This window comes from Polypterus senegalus, chromosome 1 (assembly GCF_016835505.1).
Source record: "Polypterus senegalus isolate Bchr_013 chromosome 1, ASM1683550v1, whole genome shotgun sequence".
Lineage (NCBI taxonomy): Eukaryota > Metazoa > Chordata > Cladistia > Polypteriformes > Polypteridae > Polypterus > Polypterus senegalus.
In genome coordinates, this window is record NC_053154.1 from 39,546,399 (window position 1) to 39,571,646 (window position 25,248).

Genomic DNA, 25,248 nt, shown 5'->3' on the forward strand with positions numbered 1-25,248 from the left:
GACAATCCTTCACCTTCAACCAGGTTAGCCTCTGGCATCATAAAGCAGGGACTGTGTGCATAAAGACACAGAATTGAATTTGCTTATTTTAGGAATTTAAGTGTTAACTGATTTTTGTCTGCCAACTCTGAGGATTTTTCTTAAGTTTTTTTTTTTCTTAAGTTTAGTTTTCACTGACAGGAGGATATGGTGTGCATTTTTTTCAGTTTCTGTATTTTTGCAGTACTTCCCAGCATTCATCTGGGTCTTATTTCATCTTTTGTTTAGATTCTATAATCAAATAACTCTCACAATAAACTTTAAAATATGTTTATCATATATTTACTGATGTGTCTATGATGTTTATAACCTAGTTTTGCTAAACTTGACTTGCTTGTATGGAATGTTATTTGATTTTAATAAAATCAACAAAATGTTAAAAATTTTGAGCCTGCTTAGTGAGAATGAAGTTAAGTCCTTGTGCATTAATTGATGGCTTTTTAACTTGTGTGATAAGCCTTTTCTACTACTTAATTGTGCAAAACCTAAAGAGCAGAGACTGTAATTGATTCTAGAAGAAGAATTAGCTCACAAGAAACAGTCATTAAAAACCTGACAGTAGAGGTTATTGAGAGCAGAGGCTTGAATTTTTAATTAAAACCCAAAAGGGACAAATAGCACCACTTCTGCCTTTTAATATTGAAATCTAAAATTATGTCAGTTTTTAGAAAAGTTATATTGAGTCTGTTTTGACTTATATTTTACTGGCTGGTTTTAAAATATCAGTGTTAAATGAGTTAGATGATAGTATTAATGAAACTAGAAAATAGAGTAACAATATAATAGACGTCACAAAAGTAAAATCTGACAGACCTTTAATTATTTAATAAGCAAATTTTGTTGAAAGCAGAGTACATTCTCTTAGAGGATAAAACACAACCACTTCAAAGGAAACTTTATCCCAACTGCTTCTAACCATTTAAATAAGCATATTTAAATACACAACCAAAAGCTTAAATTTGGAATCCAATAGTTATGGTTTTTAACTCATTTTTATTATGTTCACTACTATATATTATTTATTTGAACAAATTCATATTTAATGCTTGAGTTTTTTTCTGCTGTGTTTTAAAGTGATGTTTTGATCTCTGTAAAAACTGTGCTCATTCTATGAACCTTATGAAAAAACTTAGATAAAATCAATGATAAAATATAATATTCTGAGGAGCATAAAACAAGTTCATCTTTCTCACAGTGCCTGAAACATGGGTCAGAATCCTGAAACTCCTAGCTGTGTTTCTGCCCATGTCTGTGAGCTCCAACAACTCACAAACATGCAGGTTAGGATAACAGGAATCTCTAAACTGTCCCTGCATGAGCAAGTCTGAATCTGTCCTGGTATCCCATCCATGGTTAATTGTTGCCATGCCACCATGGATGGGCTTCAACTCTCTGTGATCTTGTATTGGAAAATGTGGATGTCAGTTTAGTTGGCATATCAAATCTACAGACATAACCTTTTTTTTTTTTGGTAACATATTATGTTATTTATTTCAAACTTTTGCTTAGAAGCCATAAAAAAATCCTGAATTTGCTTTAAGCACAGAAGATTCTTTTGAGATATGTGCATTGTATGACAATTATAATGTTTTTATTTCCATAAATCATTACTGCTAGGCATAGATTTATGTTACGTGTTAGTTAAGACTGGCATTTAACACAGAAGCTGTTCTTATTATTTTAAGATTAAGAATGAAGGGTCACCTGTCAGCATGTACTGGTAGGCATTGTCAGAGATGGAGAAGATGTGTGGGGGAGCCTCAGTCCTCTTCTTACCCCGGTAGGCAGCAACCACCTCTGCATTGTACACAGGCAGCCACTTGTATGGATTCACAGTAACACAGAAAAGCCCTGAGTAGGTCTGCAAGTACAAGTAATCCTCAATAATTTAAATACTTTGCTAAAATAAAGTCTCCATCATTTTAACAGAAGAAAACGTGACTGATTTTCATGCTTACATAGATCATCCAGGCTGCATAACGCTCTTTGAGGTTATACAGAACAGCTGGCTCGTGCAAGAAGGTTAGCATGGCCATGTCCTCTATTTTATCAAATTTGGGAGGATTCTGCTGCACCACTAAGTCCTCTTTCACGGTTACAGTCTAGAAGAAACAAATAGATAACTGAGTGACTGTAGCTGTGGATGTCTAATACTTGGTCACAGCTCAGAGAGGCTAAAAATAATAAATCAGAAAAATTTTTCTATTACCTTGCCATCGCAGGTTTCAGCAGTGACTTTGTCACCATCGCGACTAATGATCTTGGCTTTGACAAACTCTTCCACTGGATCAGGAACAAAGCATTCTTTCTTGAGGTCAAAGGGTTTGGTCTGAGCCTCCAAACGCTCCTTGTCAGATTTCCTCAAGTAGGAGGCAGCAGCCCCATATTCAGCCATTTCAGCATCTCCCATCGCTACAGTTCAAAACACAAACTGTTAGTCATTTTTGTGTATACTTCCTGGATGACTGAGGCAATGCTGGTTACAGTGCATAAAAATCTATAGCCTGATGGGCAGCACAGCACCATAACTTTCTTAAACTGAAATAAATTCACCAAGCAGTTTAGTTTCTATACACATTTCCTCTTTGGACAAATAATTTAAAAGACGTATTTGTTGAAAATGTTGACAAATATATGAATTATCTGTCACTGACTGAAAAATTTAAAGGTGGAAATTTTTTTTTTAGAATAATGTCCAATCAATTGTGGAATGACTTACCTGTGTTGTAAATGAAGGTTCTAAAATGTTAGGTGGTGTTATCAAAGGAGCAAGCCTGGGAGTCCTACAGAAGAAGAATACAGTTAGAATCCTACAAGATTTTGGTTAAATTATCATTTAAACTCAGTCAGCCTAAAGCCTTAAGAGTGAGTTAACTATTTAAATGTCAAATCAGCATGAACAAAAACATTGCCATTAGTATATTACATAGGTACACAATTCCAAGTGTAGATTCATTTTCCATCTGTATTAAACAATCTTCCATTCATGCCATCAGTGCATTGTATCTACCCAATCCAGTTCAATGGTGATAAGCAAGAGTAAAGCATGCAAGAGGAGCAACTTGAATACAATACCCAAGGTTCAAGAGGCTGGTGTATTTGGACAACATCAAGACAGTCTTTTATAGGAATCTCCTGTCCTCCAAATATGGAGAAGCATTGTTAGGGGCTAGCTGCTCTCATTGTTTTGGCACGTACCTCAAGGACAAGGGGTTTAAACAAAAAAAAAAATGCTTTTGTGTTTCCAAAATATTTCCCTGACAATCTTTGCATTCCAGTCTGGGCCTTTAGCCAGAGTCACCCTCCCTAAGCGGACAATAGAGCCAGCAATCTTGGATGTCTGCGCTGTGAGTCAGTAATCGGCCCCCCTTTTCTGTAGATAAGATCAGCTGGGGAAGGAGTGAGTTGGGGGTTGCTGTTTGTCTATGCATATGTCTGCTTTAGTTCACGATTGAGTGAGTACTTGTCCCAGCACTAGAATAAGTTTACTTTGGTTAAAGTTTTCCATTTAATTGTGATTTTCCCCTATCAATGCCAAAGGGATGTGATATTCTGACGGATACAGAAGAATTCATTTAGAAGAACCAAAAATGTGTCTTAAAGGGGGAAAAGCTTACCTTCATTGAGATTGGTTGTAACTGACATCCTAAAAATTAAGTTTTACAAAAAGTACATCCTTCCATCCATCTACAGAATATTCCCTTAACTGAGTTTGTTTTGTCCAGAGTTGGAGACTAGGAGCCAAAGTAACTGAAAAGCAAGAACCAACACTGGACAGGGTACCAGTTCATTAAGTACAATGCTGAATATCATGAATAATAGAGGTTTTGGGATGTTAAGATTTGTACATCAGCAGCCTAATCTTTGAGTGATATTCATTGCTTCTTATCTGTATCTATGAGAATCTGGAAAGACAAAAATATCAGCAGCATACATTTGGTCTTTTTTTCCCCCCATTACTGGGAAACATTTAAAAGCTGAGCAATAAAAAAAAATGATGAACTGACACAAAGTAAATCTTTTACATTTGCTTCTCAAGAAAACGAGTGCATTACTGTCAATCTCAAGAGAATTTGCTATATCACCATTTGTGATAGGAAGTGTCAAGGAACCAAGATAAGATTGTCTATTAATGGAAGTGAATACTTTACTGAAAGTAGTCCTGTTCATTCTCAAAGGTTACTATCTGCCTTTCAGTTAAAGTCATGCTTAATGTTCTTTTATTTTTTTATTTTGTGCTGTTGAAACTACATTAATTTACTATTTTTTATGAAAACATGAGATTAATTTTTCATTTATTTGTCTGATTAATAATTTATACTTTCTCAGTCATCTTTTTAAAATTAATATATACTGTAGTGTAATGTAAATATATATAATCTTTTTATGATATACAGTATACTCTCTCTCTATGAATATGCTTTCAATTAGATGAATTCTCTGTATTAGGTTAAAATTTCTTGTCCAATTGCTGTCTCTGTGGCGTGTGCATGCTGTAACACTTGTCTGTGTAGATGTTCCTTTTTTTAAAAAACTACACAGATCAAGGAGTTGTTTGCTTGCAGGCTTCATGTTTTGACCCAAAAGTACTGTACAGGACAAAGGAAAAGATCATGAATTTATTTAAACATTCTAGGGTGGCAAGATACACTTTGCCTTTTTGCAAACCTGTTGTGGAATAACTGCTTTACAAAATGGGAGCATGTATCCAGAATTACCTTTGGTGATAAATTAAATGACAAGAGTAATGCACCCTAATATGTATAATAAAAAAATCTTTATTCATTGTGTCCAGTAATGACAAATATATTCCAGTAAAAAAAGACAGAAGTTTTAATGTAAAATTGTTATATTAGTACATGTAAGTAAGATTTTCTTTACATTCTGTATATATGGCAATAATGACCACTGTACCAACAAAGATTAAATGTGCCAATCCAGTCTTGTTAATCATTGGTGTTTGATACAGGTATTGGAATTGTTAAATAAATACCTTGCATTAGTGCCACAAAAAATAATATTTTAGTGCAAAGTTGATACAAAAATTCCAAAAACATAATGGTAATAGATTTTTAAACCGTATCCATAGTACTGAGTAAAAATCAGGGCTACAGTCACACGTAACTGGAAGGAGACAAATTATTGCAAAAGGCACAGTAATTTGTGAGTACAAACTGCATATGAAAATGGCTTACAATGTTGATGATATAGGATCATGTTAATACACTTTTATCCCATTATGGAGTTAGTTCAGAATTACATTCGACATACTTTGAGATCACAAATTTATAAGAGGAGATGGAATGTTGGTGAGAATAAATATTTTTAAATACAGTGTCCTACACAGTCCATAAGAAGGAACAGAGGCTTCTCATTCATTCTCTGATTGCACTGAGCACATCTAGAGATGTCAGTCCATGTATCCATCCATTAGGGTTAGGCTTAGGGTTAGGGTTTATTCATTTGGTTTTTGAAGCCAAAATAATTTTCATTGGTATAACCTCTAAACCATGATGAATATAGTGAAAGCACATTTGTCATATATTTGAAAGGTACATTGGGGTGTGTAATGCAGTCAACCAGATTACACTGCAGGTAATGTCAGTCCAGTTATTATTGTAATTTAGTATTTCTACACCGACTAAGGAATATCAAAGTTTTATCAGTCATATAAGATACTTTGAAAACAGTACCACAGAGGGTGTTTGCAGTAGTTCTCAAGCAACAGATTAATGTAAAACTCTTAAATTTGATTTTACACCAGAAACTTTAAATGTCTGGACCAGTATACTGTAAATAAAGAGAGGAACAGATTTGGAAAATGAAAGCACCAGGTTTTCGTGACACTGGAAAATGAATTGATTTGACTAATCCATTACGTATTACTTAATTACATTTTTTTTTAACTGGCTAATGATGCAAATTTAAATCTTATAATGACAACTGTTACTAACCTAACAGACTGATTCTGTAACAGACCAGATTTTAAAAGTATATTGTTACAAAAGCAGCTTAAATAAATTTGTTTAAATTAAGATATCCTGAACTATCTTGGAATTCACTAATGCAGCACAGATATAGTAATAATTGAATTTTTATTTTTATTATTGATTTTAAGCAATATTTTCAGTTACTGTAGATACAGTAAATATCAGAAAATATATTTGGCATGTGCACATGGTAAGATAAATCAGGTAATAAATGTTGATGTCCTCCTTTACTGTATACTCGTAAACCCTATGCTGAAATCACCCACAAGATTATAGCCCCCCCCCACCACAACCACCACCAACATTTGTTGTTACAGAGGAAGGATTTCCATGTCCGTCACATGTTAAAATTCAAACTCTGCTTTGTATCTTGATATTTATGAATGCCAATACCAGTTTACTTAAATGATAGTATAATAGCTACTTGGATATATCACTATTTTAAATCTTCTGTTACCATTAGTATTTCTATATTTTATATTCTGTTACAGAAAAAGGCACAATTTTGTTGACTTTAATAATGGTGGTATTTTTAATAAAAAACTGTTGAATAGGATTTCTCTTTTTGCCATGGTTTTGAATTGGTATCAAGTATTGAGAAATTTCACTAGTATTGGTATCAAATGCAAACGTTTTATTATTGTGACCACCCTATCTTGCACTACAATATCTATGTCAGTAATTCCAATCATCCACAATAATATAGAGGAAGGGTGAAGCGTGCATGTATTTATCATTTTGTCATGGCCTACTCTTCAAGGGTTTATCTGAATTATTATTATTACCTTTCCAACATTTGTATCCAGCTAAGTATGATGAGACACCCACTCATTGTAGTTGTCCTGGGCTTATCTACAGCACAGTGGAGTGTTTTTGTTGAGCAGATGACCCACCGTAAGCAGACTGTCTATGAACACATGCATCACATGTGGTTAGGAGAGCTTCTCCATCACTGTCTGTGTGCTGTTCTCTCATCTTTTGAGGTTTCATTAGGGTTTGCCCATTGCCCTTGCTCCTTACATTTTCCTTCCAGTGGAGAATTACATCACAGCCTCTACCATTTTTAATTGTTTATCACAAAAGGAATGTAATGATTCATCAACCTCACACACTACAGAAAACAGTTTTTGTGATTTCTTGTTGTTTCTTTTTGGTCATTAGAAGAAAAAAATGTAGTTGGGGATTTATACAGTTCTAATAATTACAAAGCAGTTTTTTTCTGTCTGTTCTCTCTAAATGTTTATAGGAAGAATTACTTGATCTGATTTAAATAAAATGTAATAATATATGTCTTATTAATTTGAAATTTGTTCAGTGCAATACAATCCCTAATATCAGTAGCGTATAAAAAAGTCTGATAACATGTAAACTTTAAGTTGCAGTCACATCTGTCCTAGAGCAATCCACTATCTCTGCTTTAAATTACTGATGTCATTTACTTCCACCTAGTTCATATAGTTATATGTTCCACTGCTGCAATTTAAAGGAAAACTCTTTATTGGCAAATTCAAATTATGTTTTCTTTATATTGTCAGTCCACCTTACATTTCAAAATATCATCATAAATGAAACAAGCTATTTTTCTGTTGTGAATTTTTACTAAGATATGAAAATTCACAAAAACTATCTAGGCCTAATCTGTCTGTTTGCACTAAACAATTTTTTTTTTCTTACTCAACAGTCTAACAAATTTTGATTGTACTTCTTATTTAAATAAACAACAGTTACATGCACTGGTTCTCTCTCTTGATATATATATATATATATATATATATATATATATATATATATATATATATATATATATATATATATATATATATATATATATATATATATATATATATATAAGAATTAAAGCATCAAGATTCTGCATCCTGCCCTATCATTCATACCTCATCAATGGTCCCATTAATCCCTTTGATCACATAAAATATTAACAACTATTATAAGCTCTGATATTGTGAAATTGCTTTTCTTGGACTTCATTAACAAGTGTCTATAAACTGGAGCATTGTTGCAATGTTTTGGCTGTAAGTGTATTTTGTATAGCTAAAAGCCCCGGTGCCTAATCAAAATATACATGTCATATACTTATTTTTAGGTTGTTTAATTTAATTAGAAGCATGTGATGTTTGGATTCTAGAAACACATTCTTGTCCATATTGCCCAAATGAATGCAAAAGTTTAACTGTAAAGCTATATTTAACAATAAATACTTTATGCTATTTTTGTTGGGACTGAATGTAACAAAAGTTTGAGATCACTGAAGCAGAGAGAAGCTTCATGCTCTAGGAGAGCATGTTTTGCTCAAGATGGGCTTGGCAAAACATTGTCGTTAGCACTGCAGCCTAAAGGGACTAGATAAAGTACACTGCATTGTATATCTTAGGGTTCATAATAAGGGCAATTTGGACTCGCCAGTTATCATAATTTGAACACCTTTGAGAACCCAGTTAAAACTCACAATATCACAGGGAAAATATGCAGACTGCATGTAGTTATTGTCCAACTGGGTTTAAAATTCAAATCTTCAGAAATAATACTATGGGTGACTGATCACTGAATGATGCAACTTGTCAGTGCCATTATGTAGTTGTCCCTTCAAAGTCACCGTTCCCAGCAACCTCTTCTAACTTCTGCAAATGGTGCACAACTCTTCGAAACATTGGGTTGGACTTTGTTTCAGCTGCAGTCATGCAGCCAATGTAAAAAACACTTGAACAGGGGTCTTGAGTGCTTCACTGTTACATGGCACAGCACGGATGTTAAGTACCGCACTTTTATGTTGTGCAGCAGAAGGGTTAAACAATGCACTTCTGTAGCTGCAGATGTACTGGTTTCTTGACTGTTTTCCTTCACTGAACTTACACTGCAAACACTGTTCCAGGTCCAGATCTCAGCTTTGAAATCCTCTGTCCATTGTTGCTTTGTAATGCCTCAACAATATGCAGGTTTAATATTGCAGGCCTCTGCAGCATTCGGCACTTATTAGATCAGATGATAGGTCTTGTTTTCATCCCACTGCTGAATCTCCACAAAACAGGGAGGCCTTCAGCCAGTAGACTCCTGTGGCGGCACATAGGGACCCCAAAATGGCTACTTTTCAGAACTGGGGATCATGCCAGAAATACTGTACACTGCCACCTAGCATACTGAGGAACTAATCTTTGATAGAGAAACACCCCAAGCATTCCATTAGTCTTTGTCCTTCATTGGGATTAGAACAAGACATCATTCTGGTCAGGATGTACTCTCATCTATGCTGTCCTTTCATTATGGCTTCCCATCCAGGTAAGATATTATTCACCATCCCAGGTGAGATGCCTGTCCAACCCTAACCCATTATGGCATCTGCATGCAGTGAAAAGCTTTCATCTAAAGAACAAATTGGCATCAATGCTACAAATACTTGCAAACCAGTAACAAAATGCTGAAGCTACTAAATGGAAATGTCACATTTAAAATTAAATGTCCAAAAATATATATTTTGCCTAAACTAATTATTGTCACTATGCATTCTTTGGAGTTAGATCTCTCAAATGATCTATAATGGGGAATAGAAAAAAATATTTCACACACACATAAGTTTTCTAACAAGGTGTCTGAATGCCATACCTAATAAGGAAACAGCAAGTCTTGCCTTTTGTTTTTAGCCAAATGCAGATAACGGTCCATGTGCACCACTATGAGAATGTATGCTGACCGTGTTAAATAAGATCATTCTTAAGAGACTTCAAACTCTGTGTAAAAGGGAAGGGAAGAGTTTGGTAAGGTCTTAAGATTTGAACATATCTATTTAGTAGTGACTATGGTTACAACTTCCCTCTGTTTTCAACTTTGAGTTAAGTACTTTGTTTACCTATCTTTGTTTCTATTGTACTGATGTGTCCATCATCTGGATGTTCTGATACTCCCATAAAAGACAAATAAAGCTAGATTTGTCACTCTCCTCAAATGGGTCATTGAGGACTTGATTGGAAATGTCTCAATGGTTGCAACACTGTCACTGTAATGTGTGTTTAACAAGAGCAGAGGACACAGATTAAAGATGACTAAAACTTGCACTAAAGTTAGAATTTTTTTTCACTAACAGAATTATAGAAACAAAAAAGTACCTAATAGTGTAGTGAAGTTCAAACTAGCCCTTTTGTCTCCCTCATAACTGATATTTGTATTTTTTGCCGTAATAGGTAACTGGAAATTCTAAGTCTATGTTGGTCTGAATGGACTGTTCACATAAAGAATTGAATATATTTTACCCTTCCACCCCAATTTGGCATGTTTATTATTATAACAAATCCAAATCATATTATGTGATACCATCTATTGTTAAATTCTGCTCTGTACTTGTAATATTTTTATTTTACTATTATATTGTATTGAGGATTACTTGTGTTCTGTTCTGTGTATGGGTGGCACGTTGGCGCAGTGGGTAGTGCTGCACCTCGCAGTTAGGAGACACGGGTTTGTTTCCTGTGTCCTCCCTGTGTGGAGTTTGCATGTTCTCCCTGTGTGGGTTTCCTCCGGGTACTCCGGTTTCCTCCCACAGTCCAAAGATATGCAGGTTAGGTGCATTAGTGATTCTAAATTGTCCCTAGTGTGTGCTTGGTGTGTGTGTCTGTGAGGGCCCTGCGGTGGGCTGGCGCCCTGCCCAGGGTTTGTTTCCTGCCTTGTGCCCTGTGTTGGCTGGGATTGGCTCCAGCAGAACCCCGTGACCCTGTAGTTAGGATATAGCGGGTTGGATAATGGATGGTTGTTCTGTGTATTATATTGTATTGACTCCCTTCTTTTTGACACCCACTGCAGGCCCAACCTACCTGGAAAGGATACTCTTTTTGAACTGCCTTTCCCAAGGTTTCTTCCATTTTTTTTTCCCTACAAGGGTCTTCTTAGAGAGTCAAGGCTGGGGGCCTGTCAAGAGACAGGGTCTGTTAAAGCTCATTGCGGCACCTCTTGTGTGATTCTGAGGTATAAAAAAATAAATTGTATTATTTGCAGATCCCACAGTTTTTGCTCATACATACTAGAATTCACTGTAAGAAAAGATACACTATTATTTACAAAGCTATTTGACAGATTATGGACACTGATTTGCTTTGAAATAACAGATTGCATTATTATTTGTTAACAAATGCATTTAGCATAGTAGCTAGTCAGATGAGCTGCTGCAGAGGCAAGTGGGCAAGAAAAAAGTTTTTAAATTGAAACCTGATTTATTAAAAAATGTTTTCCTCTTTGACCTTTTCAGCAGTATACTTTTGTGGAAAGCATAAAATAATCACCAGTGACATCACATCTCTCGACCTGCTCTGTTCTTAAGTACAAGATATGTTGTACTATTGCTTGGCACAGCACATTATGTGATAACTTAACTAAGTGGTCCGCTATGACGTACGTTCTTCTACAACACTTAAGTGTGGTACTGTACATTCCAAATATGTGCCTGGAAAAAAACAAAAAAGAAGATACCCCTATTTTTAAACACGTCACAGTAAAATTTTCAGCCTGCTTGAATACTCTGTATTATTTAATCATTCCGTCTCTCCTGAAATATTTCTCTTATTACTATTCTAAAGTGAGTATTAGAATCATTCATTAGTTGCTCAGTTCCTGCCCCAATCCGAGTGTCTGTTGAGTTTAAGCATTCTTTGAATAATGTCTATGTACTATATCTTTTTAATTCTAATATGAATAATACCTGTAGCAGAAGTACCTCAATAATGTATCTTTCCTCACCCAGTCACTAAAGACGCACACTTTTATTGAAACATAAATATAAACAATTATGGAAGCTTACATCTTGTAAAGTGGTGACAGTAATAACTGCATACATTAAATATTTATCTGACCAATCTAATAATGTGTTAAAAGTTGAGAAGTACTGATCTGTAGGGTACTGTGTATGAACACCAATACAAGATAATATATCATGGTAATGCACAGAAGAAAAGTGAGCCCAAATTAACTAGTAATAGCTTAACATGTTATAGCAGACATTTCTAATGTATGTTTTTTCTGTATGCAACAGTGATTCTGTGAAACGCTGGTTTACTGAGCGACTAAGATCTTAGACTAAAACATTGTCTCGCCATGAATAGTAGCAGGGCTTTCTTTATCATTTTCGATCAGTTTCTCTGATTGCACCAACCAATGTAGTGCTCCTTGGCCCCACAGAAGTGTACTTATGTATTTCTATGCTTCAACTCTTAATAGTGTTGTATATCATTTTGTTTAATTAGAATGGTCACCTCCTTAGTTTAAACCACATCATATTCCTGCAGTTTAGAATGTGATCCATTATACAATGCTTATTTAACATTCAGTTTTGAATAGTTAATATGTTTCCTTTGGTATTCTACATGTACTGTTAATATCAAAAGTAAATAGTATAGAGCTTTTTCATGAGGAAAAAAATGTACACATCACTGTGTCTTTTGACATAATTTGTACTAAATTAAATCCTTAAAGAATATGTTTGTTGTTATTTCTTCACAAAAATATTATATATGCTTTTGCACATGAAATTGTGTTTTAAAGTTAAGCACTTTCTATAAATTTAAAAAAATATGTTGTCTCCTTTGGCGCTTTACATTGGAGGCTATGGGACGCAAAGGAAAAACATTAAAAACCTAGTAAATACATCCATTTTCCAGTCCAAGGCAATCTGAGTCTGAGTCCGTAAATAAATCTTTTTGAGAAATATCACAATAAAGAATAGTAATTAAGAAGTTGTGTGATTCCAAAATTTCAAGTTTAGCACGTTTTTTCATACAATTGAGGCAAAATTCAAGTACCGTACTTTAATTTCTTCTTTCATTTCTTGTGAGGGTTTAAGAAATTGGAAGTTAATTAAATGCACTAAAACATGTATACACTTTGAAAAAATGTCAAAGCACTAAATGCAATTAAAATATAGAAGAAATGTATAACAAAATGACATAAGTAGACATTCATTCTGGGAATGTTTCCACAGTTTCTACTGGGTGGCAGTCTACATCTCCAATATGTCAGAATATGACTATAAAGTCACCAGTATTAACTTCTAGAAGATGATCGTGTTAGCAGTCCATTCATGATCTCAGCATAATTAAAACCACAGTAACACTGTCAATTTTTTATGCATTTAGTTCAGGTCTTAGTCATTTTGAGCAACCGCTTATTCCAACATTATCAGCAATAAGACGGGAACAAACACTGGTTGGGATACCAGTCAAGCCTTTTAAAAAGATGTCTTTCCCTATTTTGACCTTAATGTACATCAATAAACACTCGTTCGTACACATTGTCTCTTCAGTAGGTTTGTGACATTAGTGTAAGCAGGTCGAGTTGTCTTAGAGAAATGTGGATTTTTACAAAATGGTGTTGATTATAGTAACCTTAGAAATATTTAAATTTCACCTAATGAATTTATGCAATAACTTCCTTTAATATTAGATACCGACAAGTGAAGACTGAAGATTTTCTGCTCATTTCATAAAAAAAGGTGCTGACGACTGGAATGATGGATCACAGCGCCAGTGAATGGTTATATTCAACACTTTCAATGAGTGTATAGGAAATAGACAAGAGGAACAAAGTCAAGAGTCCCTGCTTAGAGGCTCTTTATCTTTTAGATAAAAAAGGCCATAGATGGTAACAGCATCAACTCAAGATTTAATTTGTCATGACAGTGCAAAATTATTGAATTTAAGATTGAAACAGAAAACATATACAGTGGTGTGAAAAAACTATTTGCCCCCTTCCTGATTTCTTATTCTTTTGCATGTTTGTCACACAAAATGTTTCTGATCATCAAACGCATTTAACCATTAGTCAAATATAACACAAATAAACACAAAATGCAGTTTTTAAATGATGGTTTTTATTATTTAGGGAGAAAAAATCCAAACCTACATGGCCCTGTGTGAAAAAGTAATTGCCGCCTTGTTAAAAAATAACCTAACTGTGGTGTATCACACCTGAGTTCAATTTCCATAGCCACCCCCAGGCCTGATTACTGCCACACCTGTTTCAATCAAGAAATCACTTAAATAGGAGCTGCCTGACACAGAGAAGTAGGCCAAAAGCACCTCAAAAGCTAGACATCATGCCAAGATCCAAAGAAATTCAGGAACAAATGAGAACAGAAGTAATTGAGATCTATCAGTCTGGTAAAGATTATAAAGCCATTTCTAAAGTTTTGGGACTCCAGCGAACCACAGTGAGAGCCATTATCCACAAATGGCAAAAACATGGAACAGTGGTGAACCTTCCCAGGAGTGGCCGGCCGACCAAAATTACCCCAAGAGCGCAGAGGCGACTCATCCGAGGCGTCACAAAGACCCAGGACAACGTCTAAAGAACTGCAGGCCTCACTTGCCTCAATTAAGGTCAGTGTTCACGACTCCACCATAAGAAAGAGACAAACGGCCTGCATGGCAGATTTCCAAGACGCAAACCACTGTTAAGCAAAAAGAACATTAGGGATCGTCTCAATTTTGCTAAGAAACATCTCAATGATTGCCAAGACTTTTGGGAAAATACCTTGTGGACTGATGAGACAAAAGTTGAACTTTTGGAAGGCAAATGTCCGTTACATCTGGCGTAAAAGGAACACAGCATTTCAGAAAAAGAACCTCATACCAACAGTAAAATATGGTGGTGGTAGTGTGATGGTCTGGGGTTTTTTTGCTGTTTCAGGACCTGGAAGGCTTGCTGTGATAGATGGAACCATGAATTCTACTGTCTACCAAAAAATCCTGAAGGAGAATGTCTGGACATCTGTTTGTCAACTCAAGCTGAAGCGATCTTGGGTGCTGCAACAGGACAATGACCCAAAACACACCAGCAAATCCACCTCTGAATGGCTGAAGAAAAACAAAAGGAAGACTTTGGAGTGGCCTAGTCAAAGTCCTGACCTGAATCCAATTGAGATGCAATGGCATGACCTTAAAAAGGCGGTTCATGCTAGAAAACCCTCAAATAAAGCTGAATTACAACAATTCTGCAAAGATGAGTGGGCCAAAATTCCTCCAGAGTGCTGTAAAAGACTCATTGCAAGTTATTGCAAACGCTTGATTGCAGTTATTGCAGCTAAGGGTGGCCCAACCAGTTATTAGGTTCATGGGGCAATTACTTTTTCACACAGGGCCATGTAGGTTTGGATTTTTTTTCTCCCTAAATAATAAAAACCATCATTTAAAAACTGTATTTTGTGTTTACTTGTGTTATATTTGACTAATGGTTAAATGTGTTTGATGATCAGAAACATTTTGTGTGACAAACATGCAAAAGAATAAGAAATCAGGAAGGGGGCAAATAGTTTTTCACACCACTGTATGTATGTATATATATATATATGTATATGTATATGTATATGTATGTACACTCAATCCCATTTTGACAGCAGCAATCCAAGCTGTGAGAAAATAGTAAAAAGGAGGCGTGTCAGACGTCGTGCTACATTTTCTGATGCAGCTAGACGAAAACAACTGCCGCCAAATACACAAAACAATTACTTTGACAATCATGTTACGTTATTTTCAAAATGTTTCCTTTTCTTTTTCTATCCTTCTTTAACACAGCGCGGGAATTTTGCTAGTATACCAATAATTATTTGTTAAGGATCTCTTTGTATATCACATCGTCAGTTCAGCCCTCCGGTTGTAATAGGACCAAGCTCTGCGTTGAGCTTACTCTTGAGCATGCAACGTACAGTTGGCCATGTGAAAAGTAATCTTGTTTCAAATCTCACAGCTTGGATTGCTGCTGTCATAATCGGTTTCAGTTTCATGGTTTGTTTCAATTACGACGGTATTTGCAGGACTTGTGCTGAAGTGACATTCGGAATCTGTCAAGTGTTGTAAGCATACTACCCATTTCATCGATAACTTCACATCTAGCTTTTGACAGTTTAAACATTCATAAACATCAAAGTGTCCACTACTGAAATCGTCACCTGTGAATCTAAGATGTTTTAGAGGCATTGGCAGTTGTCCAAAGGTGTAAAATATTTGGCCGTTTCGGTACACTTAAAAGCGACAACCGAACAATTCAGCGGAAGCCATTAACTCACATGCAGAACCATAGGTGAAGGGCTTAAGCATTTCACTCTTCTAGTGCTCCTGTGTAGTACAATTATCTCCTGTACTGTCATCGGTCCACACCTTGAACCTGTCCCAGTCATTCAATACATAAGACACAATGTTCCTCCATGATATTAAGAGTGAGCCTGATATGGCATTGCAATATGTAACACAGAGAATGGAAAAGGCAGGTGCCATCTCTGGGCATGGAAACCACTCGGTAAGTGACAGTTCTTTGATCGATGGTGATCATCTCGATAGACATGTTAATGGGGGTACGGTTGGAATGATAAAGGAAATGGGTACATGAACAATGTAAAGTAAGCCTAAACTACCTACACAATAACTACAATTATAATAAACGAACAATAAAACAGCGAAGAAAAGCTGTGGATTAAATAAAAAGGCTGTAGTTATCAGCAGGGAGACGTGAATCCCATGGCGACACAAGGAAGGGAATGTAGAGACCGGAGCGACGGACGGCCTTATATAGGCAGGCAGCCAACAACGTGGGAGGTGTTGGGATGGGGGACCCGCCGCCTCACACGGTGACCGAGCTGCAGGCTATGGACGTATATATATACGTAAGTAGGATTCAGTTAGCGTTGGGAACCCGCGTACCAAATTTCTTGAAGATGAGCCCATAAGTAACAAAGACCATTGAAAAGTTCAACATGGCGGCCGACAGTGGCGTCATACCACCGAAACAAGTACGTACATTGGTTTCTGTTAGCGTAGGGAAGCCGCCTACCAAATTTCGTGAAGATGGGGCCATAAATAAGAAAGTTCAACATGGCGGACGTTGTCAACCATTATGACCGCTACGCGTAGAATTTCGAAATGAAACCTGCTTAACTTTAGTAAGTAAGCTTTAAGGAATGAGCCTACCAAATTTCAGCCTTCTACCTACGCGGGAAGTTGGAGAATTAGTGACGTTGGAAAATTCAATATGGCGGCCGACAGTAGCGCCATACCACTGAAATAAGTACGTACATCGGTTTCGGTAAGCGCAGGGAAGATGCTTACTAAATTTCGTGAAGGTGGGGCCATAAATGAGAAAGTTCAACATGGCGGACGTGGTCGACCGTTATGACCGTTACGCATAGCTTTGCCTTTTATTAGTATAGATATATATATGTCTATATCGTGACAGTGGGTCATGTCCCTTTTCTGGCTGGGAGGCCAATGTACTTAAAGGACCGGGGGAGCAGACTTGCACAGGACTCTCTCTCCTTGGGAGCACTAGATGGCAGCCCCCACCGAGTTCCAGTGGCATTTTGGATTCTGGCAGGGCTCCATGGGAGTTGCAGTTTTGCATAGCCTTGTTGGGTTCTGTGAAGGTTGCCAGGGGGAGCTGCAGAACTCTACTTTGGGTTTCTACCACACCTGGAAGTACTTCCAGATACCACTGATGAGCCACCTGAAGTGCTCCCAGTTGCAGCATTAAAGGACTTGCCTCACTTCACTCTGGGAACCTGAGTCAGGAGAGAGAGACAAAGTTTGCCAGAGGAGGATTGGAGGCAGAATGAGGAAGAGAGAGAAAGAAGGAAAGAAAGGAATGTGTTTATTGGTGTTTTTGTGCTGCTTACTGGTATTGAAATGTGCTGCAGTGGGGAGTGAAGTAAAAGCCTTTGTGTGTTGTAGAGACTTCTGCCTAGAGTCTGTCCGTGTCGGGTTGGGCAGCTGGTGGCCACTAATATTCTTTTTTCTGTAAAAGTGTTTAACAAAATGTTAGCTATAGCAATTTAATTAACATAAAATAATCTTAGAGTATGTTTGTACAAATGTCCAGTCAACTTAATTAAAGTAGTTAACCTTAACTTTTAACTTGCAACACTTTTTGGCTAGGCCTGCAGCCTAATGGAACAGCCTCTTAGCTGTGAATCATGTGCTGGTTGTTGTCTATGTGGCATTGGTATGTTATCCTGGTGTTTATGCTTTACCGTCCTTGAACCTGGAACTGTTGATAGTTGCCGTGATGAGGTTGCAATGAGGACACTTACCAACAAGTATGGTGCAATAGTGTCTTCATCTTCAAAGAGAAAAATTAAACAGGTATTCAAAACCCCATAGTGCAGAAGTGCAATGTAAAATATTTATGAATACATAATCCATTCATAAATATTGGTGTTCACATTGAGGTTAAATTCAATAAATAATAATCCATCAAACCAAGGTTAAAACACACAAGTTCTGTCTTGTGTTTTTAAAACCATAACTTACCATGTTGCTCTTTCTTAATCTGACATCTTCTCAGCTTACCTTGTGGTTTCCTCTGCTTGAGGAGATGTCTGTCGACAGGTGAAGTGAACCCTCACCAGGGCCTGTATTCAAGCTACCTCATTCAGTGCCCCAAGCTCTGGTTGCGTCTCTCGCTACCATCCAACTCACAGTCTCCAGCAGGAGCCTACTCAGAGTGATGGGTTGTGCCTGCTCCCTGACCACTCAACAGGAGCGAGCCTGTCACTTTAGCACCATACATTTGCTCTTTTCGGAGGCCAAACCCAAACGTCTGCCTGCACCCTGCAGCACCGGCTCTATACTACGATCCTGTCTCCTCCTTCTCTTTCATTCTTCTATTTTAACATGCTGTCTTTCTCTTGTTCCTTTCTTTTTGATCTCCCCCTATTCTGCTCAGGCTCCTTCTTATACCTCCATGGTTACCTGAGATCCACTGAGTGAAACACAGGATTAATTAAGCAATCACTGAACACAAGCACACTGTTTTTAATTTATCTAAAATTGTGCATTGCCACTAATCTAAATGCATCTTATCACATTTACATTTTGCTCCATGTACTGTACTTTAGCTTTCCTCCCACTTCACTAAAGATGAGTGTTAGGTAAACTGGTGGTTCTAACTGGCACTATGTCCAAGGTTGTCACAATAAGTTCTGGTCCCCATGTGTCCCTGAATTGGACTAGGTGTGTTGGAGAATGTTACTGTATTTTAATATGATTTTGCATAGAATAATATATTATAACAGTACTGACAAGTTAGATCAGCCGGGTACAAGTCAAAAATAATATGAGCTAGTATTCCATCACCAGAGGCAAGAGTGCCTGTGAAAACAGAAACACAACACAAACAGAATTCCATCTAGTGCAGCAAAGGTGAGTAGTCCTCTTAAGAATAGTGAGCAATCTAAAAAAGCCTTGTAAAGAGCATTACGTTCTGTTCTGGCACTTGATGCCAGCGCTGCATTAGCACATAAGTGAGATGAGGATAAGACCTACCATTCAATTTAGCAAAGCTACACAGAGGTACTACAGAGTCTGTAAATGATCTGCTTGGCTCTTCTGAGAAGTTGCCAGAGTCTTAAGGCTGAGATTTGGGATCTGGAGTACAATTTGCAGCATCAGTAAAGGGTGGGAGAAACTTGAGATACTGCTGCCTCTGTAGCTCCACCAATGCTTTTCCATCTGCTTAGGTCCAGTGGCCTCAGTATGCAGACACTAGCAGAACTTCTGGCTCATGGACCTGGGAAAAAGTATAGCAGATCAAGTTGCCAGTGACCCGGGTGAGCTGAGTGAAGAAGGGCTGATGATAAAATTGGGCAGGAAAAGGATGATACAAGAGAAAGTAGGGTGAAATGACACATTTTATTGGCTAACTAAATAGATTACAAATGCAAGCTTTCAAGGCAGCTAAGGCCGCTTAATCAGGCAGGAAAAGGATGAGGCAGAATGCACAGGCGTTATTGGGCAGCTCTGGTGGGAGAGTCTCTTGGCTGAGATCATGACCTGGAATACTGGTTGCAGTATTAGTTCAATAAAGGAAAACTGCCCAGACACTGGTACATATGCAGGTCTACAAAAGGAGGTTTGTCTGCTGACTTACTACTGATGCATCACAGCAACAGATGTGCAGTGTTAAATACTGCTAAAGATATCTGCTGATGTGCTTTTGTCACTGGTCACATGATATAGCAGCAGAAATGAAGACCACCCCACTGTTTCGAAGAGTTGTGTGCCACCACCTAGAAACTGGACATGGTCCCTGAGAACAACTTCAAAGGGTGGGCTGTGTAACTGTACTGAAAAGTTGTATCAGTCAGGTATGAATCACCCATTTTATGAAGAGGCAAAGGCATCTATAAAAACGTCAAGACTGTAATGTTGCTAACAGAATTCCATTTTGTGTGGCAGAAGCAAGCTGTCTTCTTAAGCACAAGAAGCTATGTAAAGAGCAAAGAATCCATTCTAGCACTTGGTGCCGGCACCATCTAAGAATATATTTTGTCCATAACTGTTCATTAACTCTTTTGTCTTATTTCTTTTGAATTAACTATGGCTGTGAAATGTCAAGGTAATATTTGAAGTGTAGACTATTAAACAGTCAAGTACTTGCACAAAATATGAGAGATTGCTGAGAGATTTTGAATCAAGCAAAGTTGACCCAAGTCAAATCCTCTGTTTTCATGAGACATTAGACCCCCATGTCTCGCTTGATGTCCATGTCTTTGTTTTTGCCATCTATGATACAGGTTTTGCTTATATTCTATGCTGTAGTTTAAAGAATACTATATATAACATATTCATAACATAATAGCTTCATTTGGTTTTAGCCCCGATGCAGATGTAATCTAATGAAAGTGCTTTAAAATTTAGACTGCACTTCTTAACCCAGATGCTACTGTTTTTATTTTATTTTGTTTTTGAATGTGAACTCCCTATTCCTATTACATTTTGATTGACTATTACCTAGTTTTATTAAATGTAATCCAGTTCTTTTTTGATTAATCCAAATATACCAATAGACCTGAATAGCATTAGTCTATGTGCTAAATTGAAATCCAGCCAGTATACTGTCATTTAATTTTGAAATGCTGACAAGAACTGTCTGGCAGGTGCATAACTCAAAAGAACCAAGTGATAATCTGACAACTAACAGCACATGACTGTTGAACAGTGCTTGAAATAATGTCAAGCTTTGTCAGAAAATGTGCTGAGAAATGTAGACGTTTCAAATGTAGGTGCAACTATAACATAGAATGTACTGGCTCAGAGCAGATATCCAGTAGTCCTTAAAGTGACCATCAGAGAATATAACACTGTTTTGTAAGGCCTGTTTCTGTGTCATTATCAATCAATCAATCAACATTTATTTATATAGCACATATTCATACAAAAAAATGCAGCTCAAAGTGCTTTACAAAATGAATAGGAAAATAGAAGACACAATAAAAGATAAACATAAGTCAACATTAATTAACATAGAATAAGAGTAAGGTCCGATGGCCAGGGTGGACAGAAAAACAAAAAAACTCCAAAGGCTGGAGAAAAAATAAAATCTGTAGGGGTTCCAGACCAAGAGACCGCCCAGTCCCCTCTGGGCAATCTACCTAACATAAGTCAAACAGTCCTCTTTGTATTTAGGGTTTTCATGGAAGGACCTGATGATGATGGTCACGTAGACTTCTGGCTTTCAGTCCATCAATGTTGGTGCATCATGATGCTTTGAGTAGGTGGTGGTGGCGCAGGCCGCCACCACAAAGAAACCGGAAAAAGAAACAGAAGAGAGAGTAGGGGTCAGTATAGATTTTGGAGCCACTGTGAATAATTATTATGAAGAATTGAACATACAGAGTATCAGTATTAAGTTAAAGTGAAGTTATAAAAGGCCATGTTAAAGTAATGTGTTTTCAGCAGTGTTTTAAAGTGCTCTACTATATTTGCCTGGCGAATTCCTATTGGCAGGCTATTCCAGATTTTAGGTGCATAACAGCAGAAGGCCGCCTCACCACTTCTTTTAAGTTTAGCTTTTGGAATTATAAGGAGACACTCATTTGAAGATCTAAGGTTATGATTTGGAATATAACGTGTCAGGCATTTCGATATATAAGATGGAGCGAGATTATTTAAGGCTTTATAAACCATAAGCAGTATTTTAAAGTCAATCCTGGATGACACAGGCAACCAGTGTAGTGACATCAAAACTGGAGAAATGTGTTCGGATTTTCTTTTCCCAGTTAGGATTCTAGCAGCTGCATTCTGCACTCGTTGCAAGTGATTGATGTCTTTTTTGGGTAGTCCTGAGAGGAGTGCGTTACAGTAATCTAGTCTACTGAAAACAAAAGCGTGAATTAATTTCTCCGCATCTTTCAATGATATAAGAGGTCTAACTTTAGCTATGTTTCTTAAGTGAAAAAATGCTGTCCTAGTGGTCTGATGAATATGCGATTTAAAATTCAGATTACAGTCAATGGTTACCCCTAAATTTTTTACTTCCGTCTTGTCTTGTAATCCTAGTGCATCAAGTTTATTTCTGATAACCTCACTGAATCCATTATTGCCAATTACTAAAATTTCAGTTTTCTCTTTATTTAGTTTGAGAAAATTACTATTCATCCATTCAGAAATACCAGTAAGACATTGTGTTAGTGTATCGAGTCGGAGTCATCAGGTGCTATTGATAAGTACAGCTGTGTGTCATCAGCATAGCTGTGGTAACTCACGTTGTGCCCCAAGATAATCTGACCTAACGGGAGCATGTAGATTGGGAAGAGCAGTGGACCCAGGATAGAGCCTTGTGGAACACCATATCGGATATCATGTGTCTTTGAGATTTGATTACCACAACTCACAAAGAATTTTCTCCCTGCCAGGTAGGATTCAAACCAATTTAAGACACTGCCAGAGAGGCCCACCCATTGACTAAGGCGATTCCTAAGAATATTATGATCAATGGTGTCAAATGCAGCACTCAGATCTAAGAGGATGAGAACAGATAAATGGCCTTTATCTGCATGTACCCGCAAGTCATTTACTACTTTAATTTTAATTTAATTATCTGTACTGGAAGTCATTGAGTATTCAGGAGACAAATTTAATAGACAAGTGAAATATGTATTTATTATCAAGTGTGGCAATAAATGGCTGGAAGATGGTTGTACTCCAAAACAGAATTTATGTCATAATCCTCCTTGTAGAGAAGGTACATGATGAAATGTGATGAATTGTTAGAGCCCATTGCTCTAATATGTAATTTTGCATATAAAAAAATCTGTGTATTAAAACGTACAAAATGTAGCTACACTACAAAAACACATAGACTGCCAAACAACAAGGGATGGTAGTTTGAAGCTTTTGTGGCTCTGTATGTTCAAGGGATAATTGACTTTCATGCACTGTCAATACTGAAGTATAAAAAGACGAACAAGGAGCATTACTTATTCACTAAATAAATGCCAATTCTTCACATTCCTACATACCTGTAATGGGGTCCGTGGTGGCACAAGTTTTCAATTCTACAGTGCAGTCAAGCTTTGGGTGCGGCTGTATGGCTGCATAGCAGAGTGGCACTGGGATGTTGATTAGGTGATCAGCAGTTCGCATGCAGATGTGTGTGGTTTGGCCAATTGCCTCGTTAGCACTCCAGAGCGTGTAATTACGCACCTACACCCCCAATACTTAAAAAAAGCAATGGCAGTTTGGTCGGTTCCTTGTAAGTGAGCATAGTCAGTGGCGCTCTGGGGTGTCTCTGCTGAATTATTTTGTGGGAGTGGAGACTAGGGTTGACCCTTGCGTGGAACCATGAACCATGATGTAGCGTATGAGAAGATGGGGGACACCTAGGTGTGATGTGGCCAAAGCCTGAGAGGGCAGGTGGGATGGGAGTCTGGATGTGATGGTCGCAGCTATCACCGGTGCTATCAAGAGGGAAAATTCACCTGGCTGGGGTGGGGAAATGTAGGGAGAGAAAGCTGTGATAAAATTGCTGAGGAACACAACCTAAAGTCTTGGAATGTTTCTTTTTGTGATTTTAAAGTATTGTTCATTTTTAATCAAACAAGAGCACTGCTTTTTTGAGTTATAGACTTTATTTATTGGATCTGCACTGCACTTTGTTATCAGAACATTGATGTAATAAACATGCATGTTGACTGTTTGAACCTGGTTGTTGTCTTTCACTCACCACTGTGCCCATCTCAGTTACAAACTACTAGGGAGGGGGGGCCTTGTGGATAATTTGGTGTTGAGTATGTGCCCCAAACATTGAATCCTGACAACCTGTTTATCCAAGTGAGGGCCACAGAAAGTCAAGAACCACCCACAGGACAAACTCACTAAGAGCAGGTACAAGTCTGGGAGCATGGCATAGCCAAACACACTCTGGGGCAATCAACAGATGTCGCTTCACTTAATAGTCCATCAATCAATCATTATTTGTGTTACATATGGCACCATTTACATCAGTGAACTGTTAAAAAATAGTATGCATTACAGTACAATGAGCCCCACAACAACATGACATACTGTAAGTAGTGATTAGTATTAATAAAATAAATTAATTTAAATGCAAGTTAAGTTATAATTAAATTTTGATTGCCAGCTGACAATACAAATTGAGTCAGTATTAATACTAAAGGTGCACTAGAATCAGAAGTGCAATAATACCCACATTTCTGTTCATCAGTGTATCTAAATCTATAATATGTAATCCTATTTTTTAGAACACAGAGAATGAGAGAATTTTCAGGCAGCACTGGGCACATGGTAGGAACCAATCCTGGATGGGAGGAGCAAGTTGAAATATGGAAATAGTAGTTAAAAAATTAAATGGGGAGGGTAATCACAGGTGTTTTGAGGACCCACTGGGTAGAATACTTCCAGTAATTACAGCTTTATAACACCTCTGTGTGTCAGTATGGATGGATAAGGTCTGCAAGTTGGTAGGAAAGCCATATCACACTGGAATCTCCTAGAATCACTCATAATTACAAAGAGATCATTGGGTATTATGCAGAAGCCTGAAATAGTATTCACGGATGCTAGACGGAGGGCAGCATAACACAAATAATAAGCTCTGCAAGTGTGACAGTAAGGTTTTAGAGGACTGATAGGAGGGTAACACAATTCATTTGGGTTGACTGATGGTAGTTAAGACCTCCCACTTGCTGCCCTGACAAAAAAAGCATGCATGCAATCCAGAAATAAAATAGAAGGCTTGGCCCTTTCAGAGTTAGTTATGGATGAGGAGTTTAATAGTCTCAGAAAGTAATTGTCTCTGGCAACACCAAGATTTTGTTGATTAGTCCCAGACCTCAAAAGTGATTTTAGAGTTTTGCCTGGAGTTAACTTCTAGGTGTCCACTCCCTTCCAGTATCTTATTGAGTTCATAGTTGGTTAGGTAGGTTATAGGCAATGTC

General features: G+C 37.3%; 1 protein-coding gene across 2 annotated transcripts in view; it reads right to left on the reverse strand.

The window, feature by feature from the left end:
• The window catches only part of LOC120525145 (myosin-7), a 46,060-nt gene extending 42,923 nt beyond the window's left edge, over positions 1–3,137 (reverse strand). The window contains exons 1-5 of one of the 2 annotated variants that reach the window (XM_039747209.1): positions 3,115–3,137; positions 2,759–2,822; positions 2,249–2,451; positions 1,998–2,141; positions 1,744–1,900 (exon numbers count right to left, since the gene is read on the reverse strand). In XM_039747209.1, coding sequence (XP_039603143.1) covers positions 1,744–1,900; positions 1,998–2,141; positions 2,249–2,449 — 502 coding nt within the window. In that variant the 5' untranslated portion in view covers positions 2,450–2,451; positions 2,759–2,822; positions 3,115–3,137. Of the gene's footprint in view, positions 1–1,743; positions 1,901–1,997; positions 2,142–2,248; positions 2,452–2,758; positions 2,823–2,965; positions 3,057–3,114 lie in introns of those variants that run through there. The other variant, XM_039747219.1, reaches the window with a different exon arrangement.
• Positions 3,138–25,248: the final 22,111 nt, after the last annotated feature.